The following is a 17696-nucleotide window of genomic DNA, read 5'->3' on the forward strand; positions in this document are numbered from 1 at the left end:
AATACGTTAACCTAAACCACACTTGGAGAAAAAAAATTTAAGTTTTAATATAAAGTTTAACAAAATTAAGTTTTTATCTTAATTTTTGTAAGAATCAATTTATTTAAAAATTAAATATGAATAAAGGACAGGAGAACCAAAGAAAATATGCATTAATGCTTTATTCACGCAGGCATGATTAGGTTTTAATATGTCAATTGACCACACTTGGAGTGTAGGGTAGGAAGTAGCCTGCGCTGCCAGCCATTTGACGCCACCATTAAAGAAATGGAGCTCTTGCCCGTGACGCAGAAGCCACGAGTCCTTTTACCACGTCTGATGCCAAGACACAGAGCCAAAACAGGAAACAACCTGTGCAATGGAAAATTATGAGAGCGAACAGGTCAGCCGTAAGGCCTAGTCAATTCAATCAGTCAGTCAATATTTCCCCAAGCCTGACCTGACCTGACCTGATCGTATCAGTTATGGTTCGTTGGCCTGTTGGTTGCTATAAATATGGCTTGAATCCCCTCCTCACCTTTCATCTACAAAATCTCAAATTTTAGTTCCTTTGCTCGAAAACCCACATCTTAACTTCCTGATTTCCTCCAACAGACGCTTCTTACAGATTAAGAAACAGAAGAGATCTTAAAGAAAGAACGCCGTCACATGGCTTCTTTACAGGCTTCTAATTTTGTGCTGTCTTCTTCTTCAAAGCAAATCTATGCTGCTATATCTGTCCCTAAGCTTCCGTCGATCCGGCTTTCAGTTCCAAAAGTACCAACCAGAGTGTTGTCTGATGAATTGAATACAAGGGATGGGTTCATCAACACAATCCCAGATGAAAAGAATGTCACTAGGACATCATTGGTTCAAGAAAGCTCGTCCGTTTCAATGGCTACCGTTCAGCTTTATGCTATCTTAGAGGCTGTTGCTGATAGAGTGGAGATGCACAGCAACATCGGCGATCAACGCGAAAACTGGAATACCCTCCTGCTTAATTCCATTAACATGATCACTCTCACTGCCGCAACCATGGCCGGCGTTACAGCAACAGGCGGAGCTGGGGTTTCTATTTTGGGTTTGAAGTTGGCATCCACTCTCTTGTTCTCCGCAGCCACGGGAATGTTGGTTATGATGAACAAGATCCAACCCTCACAACTTGTGGAAGAGCAACGTAACGCAACGAGATTTTTTAAGCAGCTTCAGAGCCAAATACAAACCTTACTCGCTGTTGGTTCTCCAAGCAAAGATGACGTGAAAGATGCTATGAAGAAAGTCTTGGCCCTTGATAAAGCTTACCCTCTTCCCTTGCTTGGTGTAATGCTTGAAAAATTCCCAGAAAGTTTAAAGCCTGCTGTTTGGTGGCCTACAAACCAGTCTCCAAAAACAAACAAATCAAAAGAAGCAAAGCACTTCAATGGAAAGGTGGATAACAATGGATGGACCGAAGAGCTAGAAACAGAAATGAGAGAAATCGTTGAGGTGATTAAGAGAAAAGACAGCGAAGATTATGAGAGACTAGGCAACAAGGCGTTGAAGCTCAACAAAGTTTTAGCTAAAACAGGGCCATTACTAACTGGAATTGCAGCTCTAGGGTCTGCCTTCATGGGGTCTTCCCATGGGCCCTGGGCAGCAATAGTGGCGGCTGTTGCAGGATCTTTAGCTTCAGCTGTCAACACTTTTGAGCACGGTAGCCAAGTTGGTATGGTGTTTGAGATGTACAGAAACAATGCCGGCTTCTTCAAACTCGTGCAGGAATCAATCGAATCAAACCTCGACGAAAATGATGTGGAGAAAAGAGAGAATGGGGAGTTGTTGGAAATGAAGGTGGCATTGCAGTTGGGAAGAAGCTTATCCCAGCTGAGAGACCTAGCCAAGAAATCCAGTTATTCTCGTATAGAAGGAAGCCCCATTGATGAATTTGCAAGCAAGCTCTTCTAATCTAGATTCATCACAACATGTGCATATCTAAAAGCCAAAAAATTCTTTGATTCTTTGATTCATTATTCTTTGTACAGTTTTGTAACATGATTCCTAACAGGTTGAATCTTGAATATACTTCACGCATTGAAATTACTCAACGTATATTGCTTTTTGTTCCCATATTCTCTACTTTGGGTTTTGTCCCCGGAGTCAGAAATTTCAATATTCAAATTAAAAGAATTGAAGGTTTTCATTGCCTTTCAGGTAATATCACAACTAAAAGGAAAGGGTCTGGATTGGATGGCTTTGATTAGGGGAATACCCCTGTGTGTTGACATTTTGACTCCACAAAATACGAAGCAAGGAAACGTTTGACTAATTTTTCAAAGATTACGGAAGTGTTCAACATTGTATGCTTCGACTGGGTCACTCCATTCATTTACGGTCCAAAATTTAAGCCCATTGGTTATTTGCAAGCCCAATAATTTGAACAGTGTTGGACCTTCAATCCAACATTTTACAATGTAATTTCATAAATTTAATTAAATTTAATAATTTTAAATACAATCCGTTAACGCTATACATGAATAATACAAAATTAAATAAGTTTAAATTTAAAATTATTGTGTTTCATATATTAATTATGTTGACACATTTAACATACAACAACTATTAATTACATGTTTTAAACAGGTAAAATTCGTTAATTGAACTTGTTTAATTAATTGATATGGTTGATCTGTATAATTTATTAATTATGTTTAAATAGATTATTAATTATGTTATATTTGTATAAATTTAATCCAATCTATATAATAAACCTATTAGTGTTTAGGTCCTTAACACATTAAATTAATAGTATTTGTGATGTTTATCAGTATAAATGTTAATACTTTATATTTACACATAAACATCAATTCCTAAGTCTAAATCTAATATTTATGGGATGTTATTATAAGCTTTTAAGTATTCTCTCCATCTTATTCTCAATAATTAGTTAGTTCAATAAAAAAGGAGAAAAATCTCAATCAGTGTCTTTCAAGTTGTTGGCTTAGTTTTGTCTCAAGACAAGGCAACATGGTCTCCCATGTTATGGTTACGCAGCCGAAGACAATGGAGTTCAAGCATGAAATTACTTTGAACTACTTTCAACGCATTTTTCAGGTGGGGGATAAGAGAGTTAAGCTAAAATCGATCTTTCAAGATTAAAGTAAATATCAATCACTGAATCATAGTGCCATAATCTTAAGTTAAAAGCGAAAAGAATCCCGCTTGATTAACCCTGGAGAAAAGTTGCCATAAACATGCCAGCAGACAGGGTGGCTTGCTCTCCCTCTCTCCAGTCTATACTCAAATGAGTTACTTTGTTTCTTTTCGGACAAACCCAATTCTTTTCCTTTCTTTTCTTTTGCTTTGGCTCTGATTCATTGGCAATCTTAAATCAGGTGTCTGTTCTGATCTTCTGCTACCCTTTTTCTTCTTCTGCTCTATCTCTACCAAGCTTTCTATTTGAAGCCACCGATATCTGTGGTATTGTTTGTTTAGGCGTTGTAATCTAAAAACACAACCATGTGGGCAGTTCTAAGGCGGAGGGTTGCTTCTTCTTCTTCAGTCAGTTTTAACTGCTTTCTTTCTTTGTTCAATTAACTATTATTAAGTACAGCAATAGTATCTAATTAAAAACTGTGTGTTTTTCGTTGTTGGGGTCAGGTTTTAGCCCAGTCATTTCGGGATGCTCGATCTTCTCGATGTTACACTTCTACTCCAAACAAGGTATCGTCAATCCATATGCTTCCTTCTGCTGATTGTTCGTTTCACATTACCCAAGCTGATTCTGCTGTCATATTCCTTTCATGGCGTTTACTCTTTGTTTAGACCTTAGTTTCCAGAGGAGGATCACGGATTGCAGGCATTGTTGGTCACCAGGGTTATCGAGGTAATTGGAAATTTAACAATACCATGCTCTTACTTGTCAGGAAAAGAAGTCTAGATGTTTAGTCATGGTCCTTTCTTTTCTGGGTTTATTTGGTTACAGGGTTTCCAGTTGGCTTGAAGCCCCTAAGGTTTGTCATGTCTTCTGCCTCTATTTCTTATTTGTCTTTGTATCTTGAAACAATCTCTGCTATTTTTTATGGTAGTTTAAGTTGAAGATACACTTCTCCAATAGATTTAAAACTAAGTGGGAAACGATATTATTATGATAACAAATTAAATAAAATAAACAGTGATATGCTCTGCCATATCTAATTTTTGTCCTCTTATTTCAAGTTTCACCTTATTTTCCCCCCAAATATGTCTGCAATGTACAGGGAAGTTATTTCAATTGTTCGAAAATATCCTCCAGTATTGGTCCATACTAGGTTGTTTTCTGCTGATACTGGTAAGACATGTTCAGAATTCTATCATGTTTTCAATTTTTTTTTTAAAAAAAAAAATTGATATGTTCTGATCCTAAGCACAAATGCTCTTTCTTGGCTATGAAGGTGAACTTGTTGATGCTGTTGTTCCTTTCATAGGGGAATCCGTCACTGATGGCACTCTAGCAAATTTTTTGAAGCGTATGTTGTTCAACTGGCTATTGTTGAGCTTACTTGGCCCTTTTTTCCTCCTGAAATTATATTTTGTTTGGAATAATGATTTAGGATTCTTGGATAGATACATATTAAAACTCTAATTCATATATTTTGCGATTTGGAGCAGAACCTGGTGACCGTGTAGAACCAGATGAGCCAATCGCACAAATCGAAACTGATAAGGTACTTTCAGCAAGGTGACATTCTGTCTAAGCATCCATATATTTATTTTTGACCAGTGTTCAGTTTGCATCAACTGCCAATAATGATTTTCTTGTATATTCTTTTGGATAAATAATTAAGGCTTACTTTTCTTATATGATACAAATAGGTAACAATTGAGGTAAATAGTCCTGAAGCTGGTGTAATTGAACAGGTAAATTATCAGATAGATTACAAGCTTGTCTCTTCTTGGATGGAGTTAATATGTTATTAAATTGTAATGTTTGTCTGTTTTCAGTTGGTGGCCAAAGTAGGTGATACTGTGGAGCCAGGTACCAAGATAGCTGTCATTTCAAAATCTGGTGGTGTAACTTATGTTGCTCCATCAGAAGAAAAGCCTAGCAAGGCAGTCTCTGAACTCTCTACTGCAAAAACGAGGAAAGCGGACATGGGGAAGCCTAAAGCAGAAGCTCCTCTACCCAAATCAGAAAGTCCACCCATCAAAGAAAAGCCTAAAGCACCTTCTCTGCCTCCCTCCAAACCTACAGCTAAGGAACCTCAACTTCCTCCTAAAGAAAGGGAGAGAAGAGTAAGTATCATTGGGTTCTTATTTTCAACTTGTAATCTTTTTTAGAATAAGCATAGAATGGTTGCTAACCTTTTCTTTTTGCTGTCTTTAGTGATGAAAGGGAAAAGTGCTGCTTCTTTAACATCTTGCAATATCTCTGATTTCAGGTTCCTATGACAAGACTTAGAAAGCGTGTTGCAACACGTTTGAAGGACTCTCAAAACACTTTCGCGATGTTGACTACATTCAATGAAGTTGATATGTAACTGCCGCCCCTTCTTTAGTAATTTTGTGAAATGTGAATTGCTGCTCTTCTCTTTCCTAACTTTTTTTGTTCTTTCAGTCCTTATAATTCTAGAAGATGTAGAATTTATGCTGCTTGGAACTTTAGTTAATCTTGATCATGTTTTGAAATGGATACACATCTTTTCTTGTGCTACTTACCATTTACAACTTTCCCATGTTATTTTAAGCTGATAATGACTTATTTGCTCATTCCCCTCAACTTTGATGTAATGATTTTTCCAGGACCAATTTGATGAAGCTCCGTTCTGACTATAAGGATGCTTTTGTTGAGAAGCATGGAGTAAAGTTAGGTCTTATGTCAGGATTCATAAAGGTGTCATTCACTAAAGCATGCATATGTGTGTTAGTATCTGTGTTCAATATTCAATCTTCATTTAAAATGCATTGTCTCCTTTCAGGCTGCTGTTAGTGCGCTTCAGAATCAACCAATTATCAATGCTGTTATTGATGGAGATGACATAATTTATAGAGATTATATTGACATCAGTATTGCTGTTGGTACTCCAAAGGTCTGTCACAATTTCAATCAGTCGAAGATAAAAGTGATCAAATAATTTAGTTGGGATTTCTTTTTGTGGTACATTTGTCTGTATGTACCTGTACCCTACCACCTCTTTGTTATATAAGTGCAAAAGCTCTTAACTGTGATTTAAGTTGTCTTGCTTTCTGGTTCTCTGTCTATATCTGAAATTGGGTTGCTTCCATCTTGCTTTTCCAGGGCCTTGTAGTTCCAGTAATCCGAAATGCTGATAGTATGAACTTTGCTGAAATTGAGAAGGAGATAAACATCCTTGCTAAGAAGGCAAATGATGGGTCTATATCAATTGATGAGATGGCCGGAGGCTCATTCACAATATCTAATGGTGGTGTTTATGGAAGCCTCTTAAGTACTCCAATTATTAACCCCCCTCAGGTGTGATGCTTTACAGTCAATTCACTCCCCCTGTCCCAGTCTCATTAACAAGTACACACACATCTAGTACTCATTCTGATGAACTTATACTGGTGTATAGTAAGTTACAACATTGTTTTCTGGGAAATAAACTGATAATCTGTGTGAATGCATGTTTTACTGCATAAATGCTCTAATAATGGAGATATGGTACTACATTCACAATTTTATATGCTAAATCCCTCATGTTATTGCCAAGTCCTTTTCTACTAACACTTTTCCTTTCTGACTTTATCAGTCGGCTATCCTGGGCATGCATTCCTTAGTTAGCCGTCCACTGGTTGTTGGTGGAGAAATTGTTCCAAGGCCAATGATGTACATTGCTCTGACATATGACCACCGACTGATTGATGGAAGAGAGGCAGTGTTCTTCTTGCGTCGCATTAAAGATGTTTTGGAGGATCCACGGAGACTGCTGCTTGATATATGACGAAACCATACACAACTGTCTGATTTTAGCATGCTGGTGTAGCTTGGATATGGCATACATTTTCTTGATGTAGAATAAATAGCAATGCTCGAACATCGAGTTTTCCAGGGCTCCTGTATTTGCATTTTCACCAAGTTTTCCACTAGCAGCCCATCACATAAACTTCCGATCACAAATGTAAGACATAATTCCTTGTTAAGGTGAAGTACTTATAATAAGTTTTAAGACCTGGGAAACAGAAGTTTATCATGGTTGAACATCTTGACCGTAAAGCATCCCTTATTTCTTTTGATTCATATTCTTTTAATCTAATCGAGGAAACATGCAACAGAGACAAACAGTGACCCAATCTTCACAATAGTTGAAGGTGAGGAGAGAAATGGACAGCCAGCTGCAAATTACAAACCTTGCTTCTGCTATAGTTTAAGAAAATATGAACAAACCTGGCAGAACCCTCCCCGGTTAGCCATGAATAACAACCAATTGCATGATTCGAAAATTTTATATATCCACGTTTATATTAATATTGAAAAACTTTTGGATAAATATTTTCATGATAATTAAGAAATTCAATTCTGTTGCCACTAAATTTTTGGCTGGCTCCAGGGCCACCTACCAGGAACAGCTTGGGTTAAAACTTAATAACATTGTTTTAGGCAGCCAACATCGACTATGCAACAGTCCTACTTGCCTCAATCCATGGCATCCGCCCCAGATCTCACCAACTCTCCACTTCTTTCCTTGTTAGTAGCTTACATTCTCCAAAGTGATCTCTCAACCAAATGGGTCCCCCTCTTTCAGTTCCTATAATCTTGTGTACTCGTTTCCAAACTCAGTTTCAATCACTGGCCAATCACGTTTGACCTTGTCGGCACTGTAACTGGCTCCTCACTTCGAGGGGCAAACACTTGACCGAAATTCTCGGGGGTCCCGCACTATAACCTCGGACAAAATCAGCAACATACGATAGGTTCCTCGTCAGGACAGCCGTTAGATGAAATGGTGTAGATGGGAGAAGCAGTACAAGCGAGTTAGACATGAAGAGAAGGAGACAAAGATTGGGGAGTGGTGAGAGACATAATAGCTCAAAACTCCGTATGCACCACTCCTTGATGATGTGGTTTTGTTGGCTATTTGTGTCTCTCGATTTGGCACAGAAACCCCTCGGCCACCCACTACTTCACTACCAACCATCTCTTCATTTTTTTTTTAATATTTACCAATATTTCTTTTATATATATAATATCTTTCACACATATTAAAAAAGGGTATCCTTTTTTATTATCTCTGCCCTCTTTTATTATCTCTTAGCGCAGAGTTAGCGGAGAAATGCTCTTTTGTGCTCTCTGAATTGCTCTCGATTGAAGAAGAAGAAGAAGAACGTAAAGAAGGGTTCTTTGTAAGCCTTTTGACTTTCCTGATTAATATCGTTGCATTAGCAGTTTATGTCTTTCACAACTTGGTATGATTGTTTTGCTTTGTGGTGTTGTGGGGGAATGTCATGAGATCTTGATAACGTGAAAGCATTGGTTTCTTTTCTTGGTTTTCTCAAATACCCTTATCTGTTTCGATGATTTGCATCTCAAAAACTTTGGTATAACGGTGTGGTTCTCCAATGGAGATGATCTTGTTTTTTGTTGAATGTCTCTGTTGGATATCTCAATGCTGTTTTTCAGATCATATTGGGTTATGATCTGTGAAGAAATACATTTGATGTTTTGGTTGGATATATGGTGTTGGGGTCTATTGTAATATTGAAATTCAATCAATTCATTGCATTAGGATCTGTGATTTTGAAGCCGGTAAGCCTTTCCATTGAAGTACTGCATAGCACTACTCTTCCCTTAGAGATAAAGGGTGAAGGAACTTTAGGCTTTTAGATGAATAGCATGTTTCCAATTCTATTTGTCTTGTATTAATCAAGTTTTTAATCTTAGGCTTTTAATGGCCAACTTGTTCGGTTTGAAGGCCATAGAAGGCACAATGCTGTTAATAATGGTGTCACTAACTTGCCTTTCCCGCCTTTCCTTACACATGAACATGCTTTTTCTATCTTGAACTACCCAATTGATAACCATTATCTCATATTTCTGTTTTTGAGGTGAGAGGTGAATGCTATTCTTAATTATAATATTGTCTTATTGCTTATTTCTAAAAGATTGTTGTTCATCAGTATTTCAACTTAAGAAGATGAGGGGAAGTCTTTGGCAGCTTGGGCAATCAATTACACGTCGTCTTGCTCAGGCTGACAAGAAGGCTGTAACACGTCGATACTTTGCTTCAGAGGCTGATCTGAAAAAGACTGTTCTTTATGATTTCCATGTTGCTCATGGTGGGAAGCTGGTCCCATTCGCTGGATGGAGCATGCCCATTCAGTACAAGGACTCAATCATGGACTCTACTATTAATTGCAGGCAGAATGGTGGACTCTTTGATGTATCCCATATGTGTGGGCTGAGCCTTAAGGGAAAGGACTGTGTTCCATTCCTCGAAAAGCTCGTCATTGCCGATGTTGCTGGGCTTGCCCATGGAACAGGAACTCTGACTGTCTTTACAAATGAGAAGGGAGGGGCAATTGATGATTCCGTGATCACCAAGGTGAAGGATGATCACATATACCTGGTTGTGAATGCAGGCTGCAGGGATAAGGATCTGGCTCACATTGAAGAGCATATGAAGGCATTCAAGGCCAAAGGTGGGGATGTCTCATGGCACATCCATGATGAGAGATCTCTTCTAGCTCTCCAGGTTAGTCACTAGACTTCTTCAATTTTATGTCTCCATGTCTGATTCTCTATATGGATTCATTTTTTTGCTTCCCTTGCAATTTGATGGTGATTGTTGAGTTGACCATGCATATAATTCCTACTTCCTTGAGTTTTAGTCTGTGCAAATGTTTCTCCCTAATCTGATGTTTTCCTTTTATTCTTGAATAGTTTGGTCTGCTTGCACGGTTCACAGGTTATTGGGTAAATGACTTGCCCGTGGCATTTGAACTATCTTTTGCATTCAGCTCTTCTTAAGTCTGTTTGTAGTTTCTCCTTCTTGCTATATGTAGAAAATAGTGTCCGGTTACCAATGATGGTAAATACAGTTTTTAGAAGATGTAATTTGATTGAGTTTGAAGATATTGGAATGTCTGCTTCAAAAGTTCAAAACATCTGTGAGAATTCTTTTAGTTGCTCCTCTTTCTTGCAGGGTCCTCTTGCTGCCCCAGTTCTCCAACATCTGACAAAGGATGATTTGAGTAAGTTATATTTTGGGGAATTCCGAATATTGGATATCAACGGTGCAACGTGCTTTCTCACTCGGACAGGGTAATCTTCCATTTTGTTGCTCTTGTTATGCAAAGAGTAGTAATTGGTTAGAGTGGTGATGCTATCCCTTGTTGGGAATGCTATGGAGAAGATAACTGATGAGTTGTCTCTTTACTCTTATTTTCAGGTACACTGGTGAGGATGGATTTGAAATCTCAGTTCCTTCAGAGAATGCCGAGGATCTTGCTAAAGCAATCTTGGAGAAATCTGAAGGGAAGGTTAGGTTGACAGGACTTGGAGCTCGAGACAGTCTCCGACTTGAAGCTGGGCTGTGTCTATATGGTAACGACATGGAACAACATATAACACCTGTGGAGGCTGGACTGACATGGGCTATAGGGAAAAGGAGGAGAGCAGAAGGCGGATTCCTAGGTGCTGAGGTAATCCTCAAACAACTGGCAGAGGGTCCATCAATCAGGCGTGTTGGCTTCATCTCCACCGGCCCACCTCCAAGATCCCACAGTGAGATTCAGGATGAGAAAGGAAGCAACATTGGCGAAATCACCAGTGGAGGATTTAGCCCCTGCCTCAAGAAGAACATAGCAATGGGATACGTGAAATCTGGGTTACACAAGGCAGGCACCAAAGCTAAGATTTTGGTAAGAGGAAAGGCCTATGATGGGGTTGTCACAAAAATGCCATTTGTACCAACAAAATATTACAAGCCATCCTAGACCAAAATCCACCCCTTCCCAGCTCCAGGATTTTCTGATTGTTTCCCCTGTTTCTGAGTTCCTTTCCATAAACTTTACAGCTGCTGCAATCAATACTAATATCCTTTTTGCTTCCATTAGCAAAATCTCATCTTGTTGCTTTACTCTGTTTCTCTCCTCTCCCCACTTACATACTCTATATAAACTGGAAAACAAATCAGATCAAATCAATTAAATTGTGTTGTCTTGTGTTCAATTCCCTTCCTTGACTTCCAATTTACTCAAACAAAGATAACAAATAGAAAATTATTAGATTCTTTTGGGTAAGAGAAAAAAGAAGAGAAGATCATAGAAAACACGACACAGCCTAGGACGGGAACGTCGCTGTATTGTGTTGCTTGTGGCAAATGAACTTCTGGGCGGTCCCGACGTGCTTCTCTAAGCAATAAAATCTTGGTTTTTCAGGACCCCAAATTATTCAAACATAAAATAAAATAAAATTTTGGTTTTTAATTTCGTTCAAACAACTCTCTGGGAACCATTCAAAAAACTCGTGGCTTTAAGCATTTAGTCTTTAACAAAGATTCCTTCTTTTCTTTTTTGGGGTTCGAAGCTTACTACATCATCCCTTCCCTCCAGGACGACTTCCACCTAAAAACCCTTTAAGGTAATTCAATTTAAGCGTCAGTTTTTGTTTTTTGGCTGTCTCTTTTCTTCTTTAGTTCTTGATCAGTGGTATCCTCTCGGTTTGATGTTTATGAATAGCAAAATCAACAGGTTTCTAATTTAATCACCAATTTATATGATGGGCCTTTCTCAAAGTTATGAAACGGATATGAATATTAAGTTTTATCTGCTTACTTTGCAATATCTTATTAGCTTTTCTGTTTCCCCTCCCTGTTCGAAGGCTATAGTAGGATGGTTCAATGATGTTAACGGTGAATCCTCCGGGAGCCATCAGCAAAAGCCAGGCCGCGTTTCTGGGCAATATTACCCTTTTCTGTAAACTGCCTTCTGCTGCGATTCACCGTAAGCTACCTGCAGGGATTCACTGCAATTTGCCATCCTGGAAAGATTCCAGGAAGCTTACTACCCATCATCTTGTATCACATCGAGTTGCTCCAAAGAGATGGCTGGTCCGCATTGTCGAACCTTGACTTTTCAGTTTGATTTTTGGAAGTAAAATCGAGTGTTTTTACATGTCTGTATGATGATTTCTCAAACTGTAGTGTCAATCAAGTGGTTCTGTTTCATCGGATGATGAGTATCGTTCATCAAGGAATATAGCAATCAGCCTGTTTAGGCGATACAGGAATGTCATCGACCGTGGAGGAGGTGACAACCTAAAAGTATATTAAGCGATTTGCTTGGTCTGCTCTTTCGTTTTTATGGAAAAGGGTTGCTAAGATCTGCAGCCTTCCTCATGTAATACTGTTCGAATTGATGTTGTGTCAGGAGTTCATTAGTGCTGGGGTCAATGCCTATGCATTGGGCTGCACAGATGAAGGATTGCGGAAAGAACTTATTGCCATGAAAGAATCTGGCATCGAAATCGAAGCAATGCAGAACTATGGCGGAAGCACCAGCTTGAAATCCAAGATTTGTGCAGAGGAGGTGACTGATCCTATAAATTTTAGCTTTTAAATCTGTCAAAGAGATATTGAATGGAAACTTTGTGATTGATAATGCAGGTGGATGAGTGTATTTTATGGCTGAGCATTATATTCATCACCATATTGTGTACACCACAGCCGACCATCGTCAGATGGTCCTCTACACCTCCAGTGTCAGATGATGTCCTGCATCAGTGGAAAGGCTTCTGTGCTCTCATAGCAAATGCATATTATATAAGAGGAATGGCATGGTGAGCTGCTTTTAGACTATGCTTGTCGATAAAACCTCCATTTTTTTTTGTCTAATGTTAGATTTTGAACATTAAAACAGTAAAGTAGATTGATGGGTTCTTACAGCTTTTGCTAAATTCTTGTTTTGCCAAAGGCTTCCAGTAAAGACTCTCCAGCTAGAGCAAATGGCCGTGGTTGGACGAGCTGAGGAGCCATCAGTTGTTGCTAGCCGAATGCGACTAGTTTTTAGCACACTTGAGGTCAGTGCAGCTGTCCTTGGCTTTTCTGAAATTGTTCATTCTCAAAATGGTTTGACCAATGGCTTCGAGCTCCCCAAGGGGCTCGAAGACTTTAGGGTCTAAATTTACTATCTTCGCATGGTCGATCAATATATGTAGCAGAATGCCGAGTAAGTTTGTCCATGGTTATGGACCCTGTTGTTGCTAATTATTGCTGGTTTTGGCATGTGCAGGTAGTTAGTCCACAGTGGCCAAGAGTCTAATAAGTTGTTTTGACATTGAAGACATCCGGTTTTCCGAGGATCTTATGTTGGAGCTTTGGTTCTTTTTGTAAGTTAATGTAGCAGTGTATACAACAGAATCTTGTTTCTGCAAAAAAAAATTCTGTATAATCTTGTGTTTATTACCTTGTATTCGAACTTTGAAAATTATAGTAATCTACTCTCATTCAGATTGCAGGCATGCATAGATTTGTGAAGTGGATTTTCATGGGATAAACTAGTATGCAGCTCATGCTATGCATTATGCTTCAGATGATGCTTTCTTCAATTCCATGAACAAATCAAATAAATGTTAAGCTTAACAGGACAAACGTTAAAAAGGGGTTAGACTACGGAGAGTTAAAGGAATGAATCATGTTTACGGTGCACTTAATATGACTCAAAATTTACTCAAAATTTCCATTTGGAGCTTAGATTACAGCCTTCTGTCTGTTTTCTCTTCAAACCATTGAAATTTGAAACAAATAAAGATATTGGAAACTACATCAAAACTGCAACTGTGTAACATATACAGAAACTATTACCGATCTGGGGAACTAAAAACTACAGCAGAGTCCTTAAGTGTCTTCCGAGCACGCCAATAGACAGCAGCAGCACTTTCTGATGTTCCCAACTGTAAAAGAAGTCGAAAGGCAGTGAGCATAGAATACAGGTCAAATCTGAGAGAATGGTCAAATAAAAGAAATCACACTGAAGATCACCTTAGTCTCCAGGGAATAGTAATCTTTCCATAAGCTGGTGTCTTGGTCATAAGTTGCAAGTGCAGCTTCATACAACTTTCGCCCATTTACTAGAGAATCTTCATCACCTAGAGATGCGAAGTTTGACTCCAATTCAATGCAATTTCTATATAGAGCAAGACCTGGATGAGGTAGAGCAAGGAATCTATGATTGGAAGACACAAAGTTAGAAACTTCCAGGTAATTGAGTTCTTGTTCTGCTACTTTACCAGAAGCAACAAGACATGACATGATAACATACCGCTTATACACCTCTCTTGCATGTTGAAGTCCATCCTTATGAAGGATGAAATTCACTACAGCTGAAGAAAGAGAAAATCCATTGTCTCTGCCACCATATTTAGCTACCGAAATGAGAGAAAACTCAATTAGCTTCTCAAAGTACTTCTTCTGGTTTGCAAAGAATTTCAGAGCCTGCAGTATGAGATAGTGTCACATCAGGATTTTCATACTCAAAACTTCATTGCCTTATTTTTCTGATAGAATAGGTGAGAAAAATAAAGTATAAAATGGTCATAATGCAGTTCACTTATTACATTTTTCACATAGGAACATGCAGACAATGAAGCACAACTAATATACAAATTAATATGATCATCATTACATTAATTAGGCAAAACATAGTGGCAGTTGCAGCAAGAGGGAGTCCAAAGTCCACTCAGCAAGGGAAATGATTAACAAATAAATATATTAGATATTTGAGGAGAACAAAAAAAAGCAAGAATAGATTAATGCTCAAACATACCATCATCCACAAGCTCTCAGCTTCTGATATTGACGTTTTTGTCAATACAGTTTTGAGAAGTTCAAAGATGGATGATGTATCAGCCTTGCTAGGAGAAAGAGAATTCTTTGAAACACATCTAATTTCTACTGAAATCCTTAACAGCCATAGCTGTACTGAATCTGAAAGTTTTCCACTACAAAGCTTCTCTGCTACTTTCTTGGCTTCCTCCAATCTCCCAATTTGTGTGTAAAATGAAATATATTGGCAAGCAAGTTCTTCCGTAAGACACTCCATTGTTTCAGCCTTCTCATAAACCTTCAAGATATGTGAAACATAACTCGAGTAAGCTTCCATGTCTCCTCTTTTAGAAGCAATGACATCCATAAAAAATTTGATATACAAATTAAACATCATGGCTGAAGGCACAGTTTTTGTTGCCTCTTCATAAACCTGCACATGGCAGAGAAATAATATGGTCAACCTATGAATCCAAAGATAAGCTTGCTGCAAATTTACTTGGTCATTTAGTTAATACTGTCATACCTGAACAGCCTTTTGCAACTGAGAAAGCATGGCATCCTCATTCTTCTTCCCTGAACTTGAGGCATCAGACATTTCAAGTCTTCCTAGCCAATCCCAATATTCCGGATCAGCTGAAAAGTCTCTCTTCATATCAGTCAGTATCTCCTCATGCAGCTCTTCTGAATCTGCCACCTCTATTGCTTCCAATATCTCAAGAAACTGTTTTCTAAGACCAAAACTAGAAGGAATCGCTTCAATTGCTCCCTTATAGATAGTTTTAAGAACACCCGAAGCATGCTCCAAAAACAAATCCAATTTCTTCTCTAACTCTTCATCTGAACCATGATCATCATTTCCTTTTTCTTCATCATCAAGGGACATAAACAAATCTTTGTTTTCCTCTTTCCATTGCTTTTCATCGGCATCCTTATGATCACGAACCAAAGTTCCTTTATCCTCTCCCAAAGCAACCTTTCGAGTTTTTAACTTGTTAAGGTAAGTAAGTTCCATCCTAAGATATTCTACCCAAAGGTCTTCTGAATTAGGACACATTCTCAAACCGCTCTGCATCAAAGCACGAGCAGCTGCCACATTCAAATTATGATCAAATTCCCATGCTGCCGCATATATCCAAACTCCTGGAACCTTAGGATGAAACCTAATCACTTGAGCCAAAACCTACAAAATTTATATAAAGAAAATTTTTTTAACAATTATTCACCTCTTGAACACAAATGAACCCCCAAAAGAGTTCTTCTTTCGGTCTTTGCATTTTCCTTCACTTTCTCAGCATCCAAACAGAAAGACAGTAAATAAAAAAAAAGTAAATAAAAAAAATGTGTACCTTTTTCATTCTTCCATTCTTTCTCTGTCTACAAAACTCAAGGTACCGAAACCAAAGCTCAACATCTCCTTTGTATCTCATCACAGCGAGTCTATAAATCTCCATGATTCTCGAGACAGGCGCAAAATCGGAAACCGATTTTCTCGTCTTAGTCTTCTTCTTGCCTTGTCTCACGAGTTCGCGTGTGGCGGCTTTCTTGCGGAGTTGGCGGAGCGAATCGAGCTGAGTCTCGTAGTCGATGTAGGCAATGTAATCTTGCTTCAGAGGAGAAGGTCGCTTGAGCCGGTATTCGAACTTGCGCCGTTGCTTTACTATCTCGGCAATCTCGCGGCGAGTGAAGAGACCTCGCCGTTCGAGATCGTCGAGCTCGTCTACCATGCGCTCGAGACGGTACTGAACTACGTCCGCCATTGTTGGCTTAGTGTTGAGTCAACCTGAATCGGTCTGACTCGGTGTTTAGGGTTTAAGATAGACAGGTATGAGAAGGAAGGGATTCGGCCTTTGAAAGGGTTTTTCTTTGTACGGCAAGAGGGACAACATTTTGCCGCGAAGAAGAGTTCTCTGTTTGTGGGCTGCGTTTGGGCCTTACCTAAACAGATTTTAGGCTTAGCCTAGCCCAAAAAGAATCTTAAGGCTTCCTGTGTGCCCACTCTCTGGCCCGTAACTTCTCGATTAGAGACAAACATTTGATTGATTCATTTTTAAACTTTTTTTAATATTTAAATTAATTGAATTACAAGTCATTAAAATTGACTAAATTATATTATAAAATAAAAAATAATTATAAACGATTTATCTCAGTTGATTCTAACTTTTAGTAATATTAATAATATTTATATATAATATTTTTTAAAAACTTATTTAATCGTGTGTGTATATATAAGATTAACAATATTTATATAAAAATATATTTAAAAAATATATTATTAATAGGTGAAATTTTGATTGTTATAAATTTTAATGATTAAAAATCCATCGAGATAATCGAATAAATAATCTTTTCTAACCGATTAATACAAAATCAAAAAATTAAATCAAATTAATGAAATTCAATCCATCATTTCGTTTTTCACTGATTAATGCTCACCTCTATTCTCGGATAAATAATAATCACTTATTAAAAAGCAATATTAATTGTGTGTATTTGTTTTGATGGAGCAAACTTGGGCGAAGAGGTGAAATAGTATTTAAAACACAATTAGCATTGAAAGAAAGACATTTATGTTCCAACATGTTGTACTCGTAATAATCCATGTCGTAATACTAGTAGTAGAAAGAATAAGGTTGTTCTTGATCTGACTTGCTTTCCACTCTTGGTTGTCGGGGTGTACACTAAAGATTTTAGGAACAAGGCCTAGCTAGCTTGCTCTAGGGATCACCATTGTCGTTGTTTGAGTCTTTGCCTCCTCCTGTTCCTATACCAAAACCAAATCCGATGCCCATTCCCATGCCAAATCCCATGTTAATGCCATTTCCACCACCATGTCCTCCGCCTAAGCCTTTCTCATTGTTGGAACCACCATGTCCTTCGCCTAAGCCTTTCTCATTGTTGGAACCACCAATTCCTCCTCCAAACCCCATGCCTTCACCATGTCCATATCCTTCTCCACCACCACCACCTCCTCCTCCTCCT

At 38.3% G+C, this 17696-nt stretch overlaps 5 protein-coding genes across 6 annotated transcripts; 4 read left to right on the plus strand and 1 right to left on the minus strand.

The window, feature by feature from the left end:
- Positions 1 to 568: 568 nt before the first annotated feature.
- LOC110424520 (putative F-box protein At4g22030) lies at positions 569 to 2052 on the plus strand. The gene has a single exon (XM_021439108.2). It carries the CDS (start codon positions 649 to 651, stop codon positions 1921 to 1923), a length of 1275 nt encoding a protein of 424 aa, XP_021294783.1. The 5' UTR covers positions 569 to 648; the 3' UTR covers positions 1924 to 2052.
- A 1128-nt stretch (positions 2053 to 3180) lies between these two features.
- On the plus strand, positions 3181 to 7188 carry LOC110424008 (dihydrolipoyllysine-residue succinyltransferase component of 2-oxoglutarate dehydrogenase complex 2, mitochondrial-like). The gene is made up of 14 exons (XM_021438468.2): positions 3181 to 3516; positions 3616 to 3678; positions 3781 to 3841; positions 3941 to 3968; positions 4215 to 4285; positions 4389 to 4463; positions 4606 to 4661; positions 4810 to 4854; positions 4939 to 5229; positions 5376 to 5470; positions 5737 to 5827; positions 5913 to 6023; positions 6233 to 6427; positions 6705 to 7188. Exons 1-14 carry the CDS (start codon positions 3475 to 3477, stop codon positions 6894 to 6896), a joined length of 1416 nt encoding a protein of 471 aa, XP_021294143.1. The 5' UTR covers positions 3181 to 3474; the 3' UTR covers positions 6897 to 7188.
- An 848-nt stretch (positions 7189 to 8036) lies between these two features.
- LOC110423965 (Glycine cleavage T-protein family) lies at positions 8037 to 11012 on the plus strand. Its single transcript, XM_021438408.2, has 4 exons — positions 8037 to 8295; positions 9070 to 9644; positions 10095 to 10213; positions 10341 to 11012. The coding sequence occupies exons 2-4, from the start codon at positions 9087 to 9089 to the stop codon at positions 10885 to 10887; spliced, it is 1224 nt and encodes a 407-aa protein (XP_021294083.1). The 5' UTR covers positions 8037 to 8295; positions 9070 to 9086; the 3' UTR covers positions 10888 to 11012.
- A 237-nt stretch (positions 11013 to 11249) lies between these two features.
- On the plus strand, positions 11250 to 13538 carry LOC110423966 (orotidine 5'-phosphate decarboxylase). Of its 2 annotated transcripts, XR_002445865.2 has the most exons (8): positions 11250 to 11533; positions 11774 to 12002; positions 12096 to 12215; positions 12322 to 12480; positions 12558 to 12730; positions 12865 to 12970; positions 13183 to 13279; positions 13402 to 13538. XR_002445865.2 is itself a non-coding variant. In XM_021438409.2 (7 exons), exons 2-7 carry the CDS (start codon positions 11793 to 11795, stop codon positions 13210 to 13212), a joined length of 798 nt encoding a protein of 265 aa, XP_021294084.1. In that variant the 5' UTR covers positions 11250 to 11533; positions 11774 to 11792; the 3' UTR covers positions 13213 to 13411. The 2 variants fall into 2 exon arrangements, 1 of the variants encoding a protein (XP_021294084.1); XM_021438409.2 differs by having other exon boundaries at positions 13183 to 13411.
- Positions 13539 to 13569: 31 nt separating this feature from the next.
- LOC110423963 (U3 small nucleolar RNA-associated-like protein) lies at positions 13570 to 16574 on the minus strand. The gene is made up of 6 exons (XM_021438407.1): positions 16064 to 16574; positions 15241 to 15897; positions 14716 to 15147; positions 14212 to 14384; positions 13932 to 14115; positions 13570 to 13843 (listed from the first exon to the last, which is right to left on the minus strand). Exons 1-6 carry the CDS (start codon positions 16472 to 16474, stop codon positions 13751 to 13753), a joined length of 1950 nt encoding a protein of 649 aa, XP_021294082.1. The 5' UTR covers positions 16475 to 16574; the 3' UTR covers positions 13570 to 13750.
- Positions 16575 to 17696: the final 1122 nt, after the last annotated feature.

The sequence above is a fragment of the Theobroma umbraticum genome, unplaced genomic scaffold (genome assembly GCF_002168275.2).
Source record: "Theobroma umbraticum cultivar Fairchild unplaced genomic scaffold, ASM216827v3 scaffold_204.0, whole genome shotgun sequence".
NCBI classification, from domain to species: domain Eukaryota; kingdom Viridiplantae; phylum Streptophyta; class Magnoliopsida; order Malvales; family Malvaceae; genus Theobroma; species Theobroma umbraticum.

Bases quoted from the DNA above. Each gene is read 5' to 3' on its own strand.
- LOC110424520 (XM_021439108.2), top strand. From the start codon at position 649: ATGGCTTCTTTACAGGCTTCTAATTTTGTGCTGTCTTCTTCTTCAAAG.
- LOC110424008 (XM_021438468.2), top strand. From the start codon at position 3,475: ATGTGGGCAGTTCTAAGGCGGAGGGTTGCTTCTTCTTCTTCA. The intron at 5,230-5,375 runs GTAAGTATCATT...CTCTGATTTCAG, and splicing joins CTAAAGAAAGGGAGAGAAGA to GTTCCTATGACAAGACTTAG. The intron at 5,471-5,736 runs GTAACTGCCGCC...TGATTTTTCCAG, and splicing joins ACATTCAATGAAGTTGATAT to GACCAATTTGATGAAGCTCC.
- LOC110423965 (XM_021438408.2), top strand. From the start codon at position 9,087: ATGAGGGGAAGTCTTTGGCAGCTTGGGCAATCAATTACACGTCGTCTT. The intron at 9,645-10,094 runs GTTAGTCACTAG...TCTTTCTTGCAG, and splicing joins GATCTCTTCTAGCTCTCCAG to GGTCCTCTTGCTGCCCCAGT. The intron at 10,214-10,340 runs GTAATCTTCCAT...TCTTATTTTCAG, and splicing joins TGCTTTCTCACTCGGACAGG to GTACACTGGTGAGGATGGAT.
- LOC110423966 (XM_021438409.2), top strand. From the start codon at position 11,793: ATGATGTTAACGGTGAATCCTCCGGGAGCCATCAGCAAAAGCCAGGCC. The intron at 12,003-12,095 runs GTCCGCATTGTC...CTCAAACTGTAG, and splicing joins TTGCTCCAAAGAGATGGCTG to TGTCAATCAAGTGGTTCTGT. The intron at 12,971-13,182 runs GTCAGTGCAGCT...TGGCATGTGCAG, and splicing joins TAGTTTTTAGCACACTTGAG to GTAGTTAGTCCACAGTGGCC.
- LOC110423963 (XM_021438407.1), bottom strand. From the start codon at position 16,474: ATGGCGGACGTAGTTCAGTACCGTCTCGAGCGCATGGTAGACGAGCTC. The intron at 15,148-15,240 runs GTATGACAGTAT...TGCCATGTGCAG, and splicing joins AGTTGCAAAAGGCTGTTCAG to GTTTATGAAGAGGCAACAAA. The intron at 14,116-14,211 runs GTATGTTATCAT...TTCCAATCATAG, and splicing joins GCAAGAGAGGTGTATAAGCG to ATTCCTTGCTCTACCTCATC.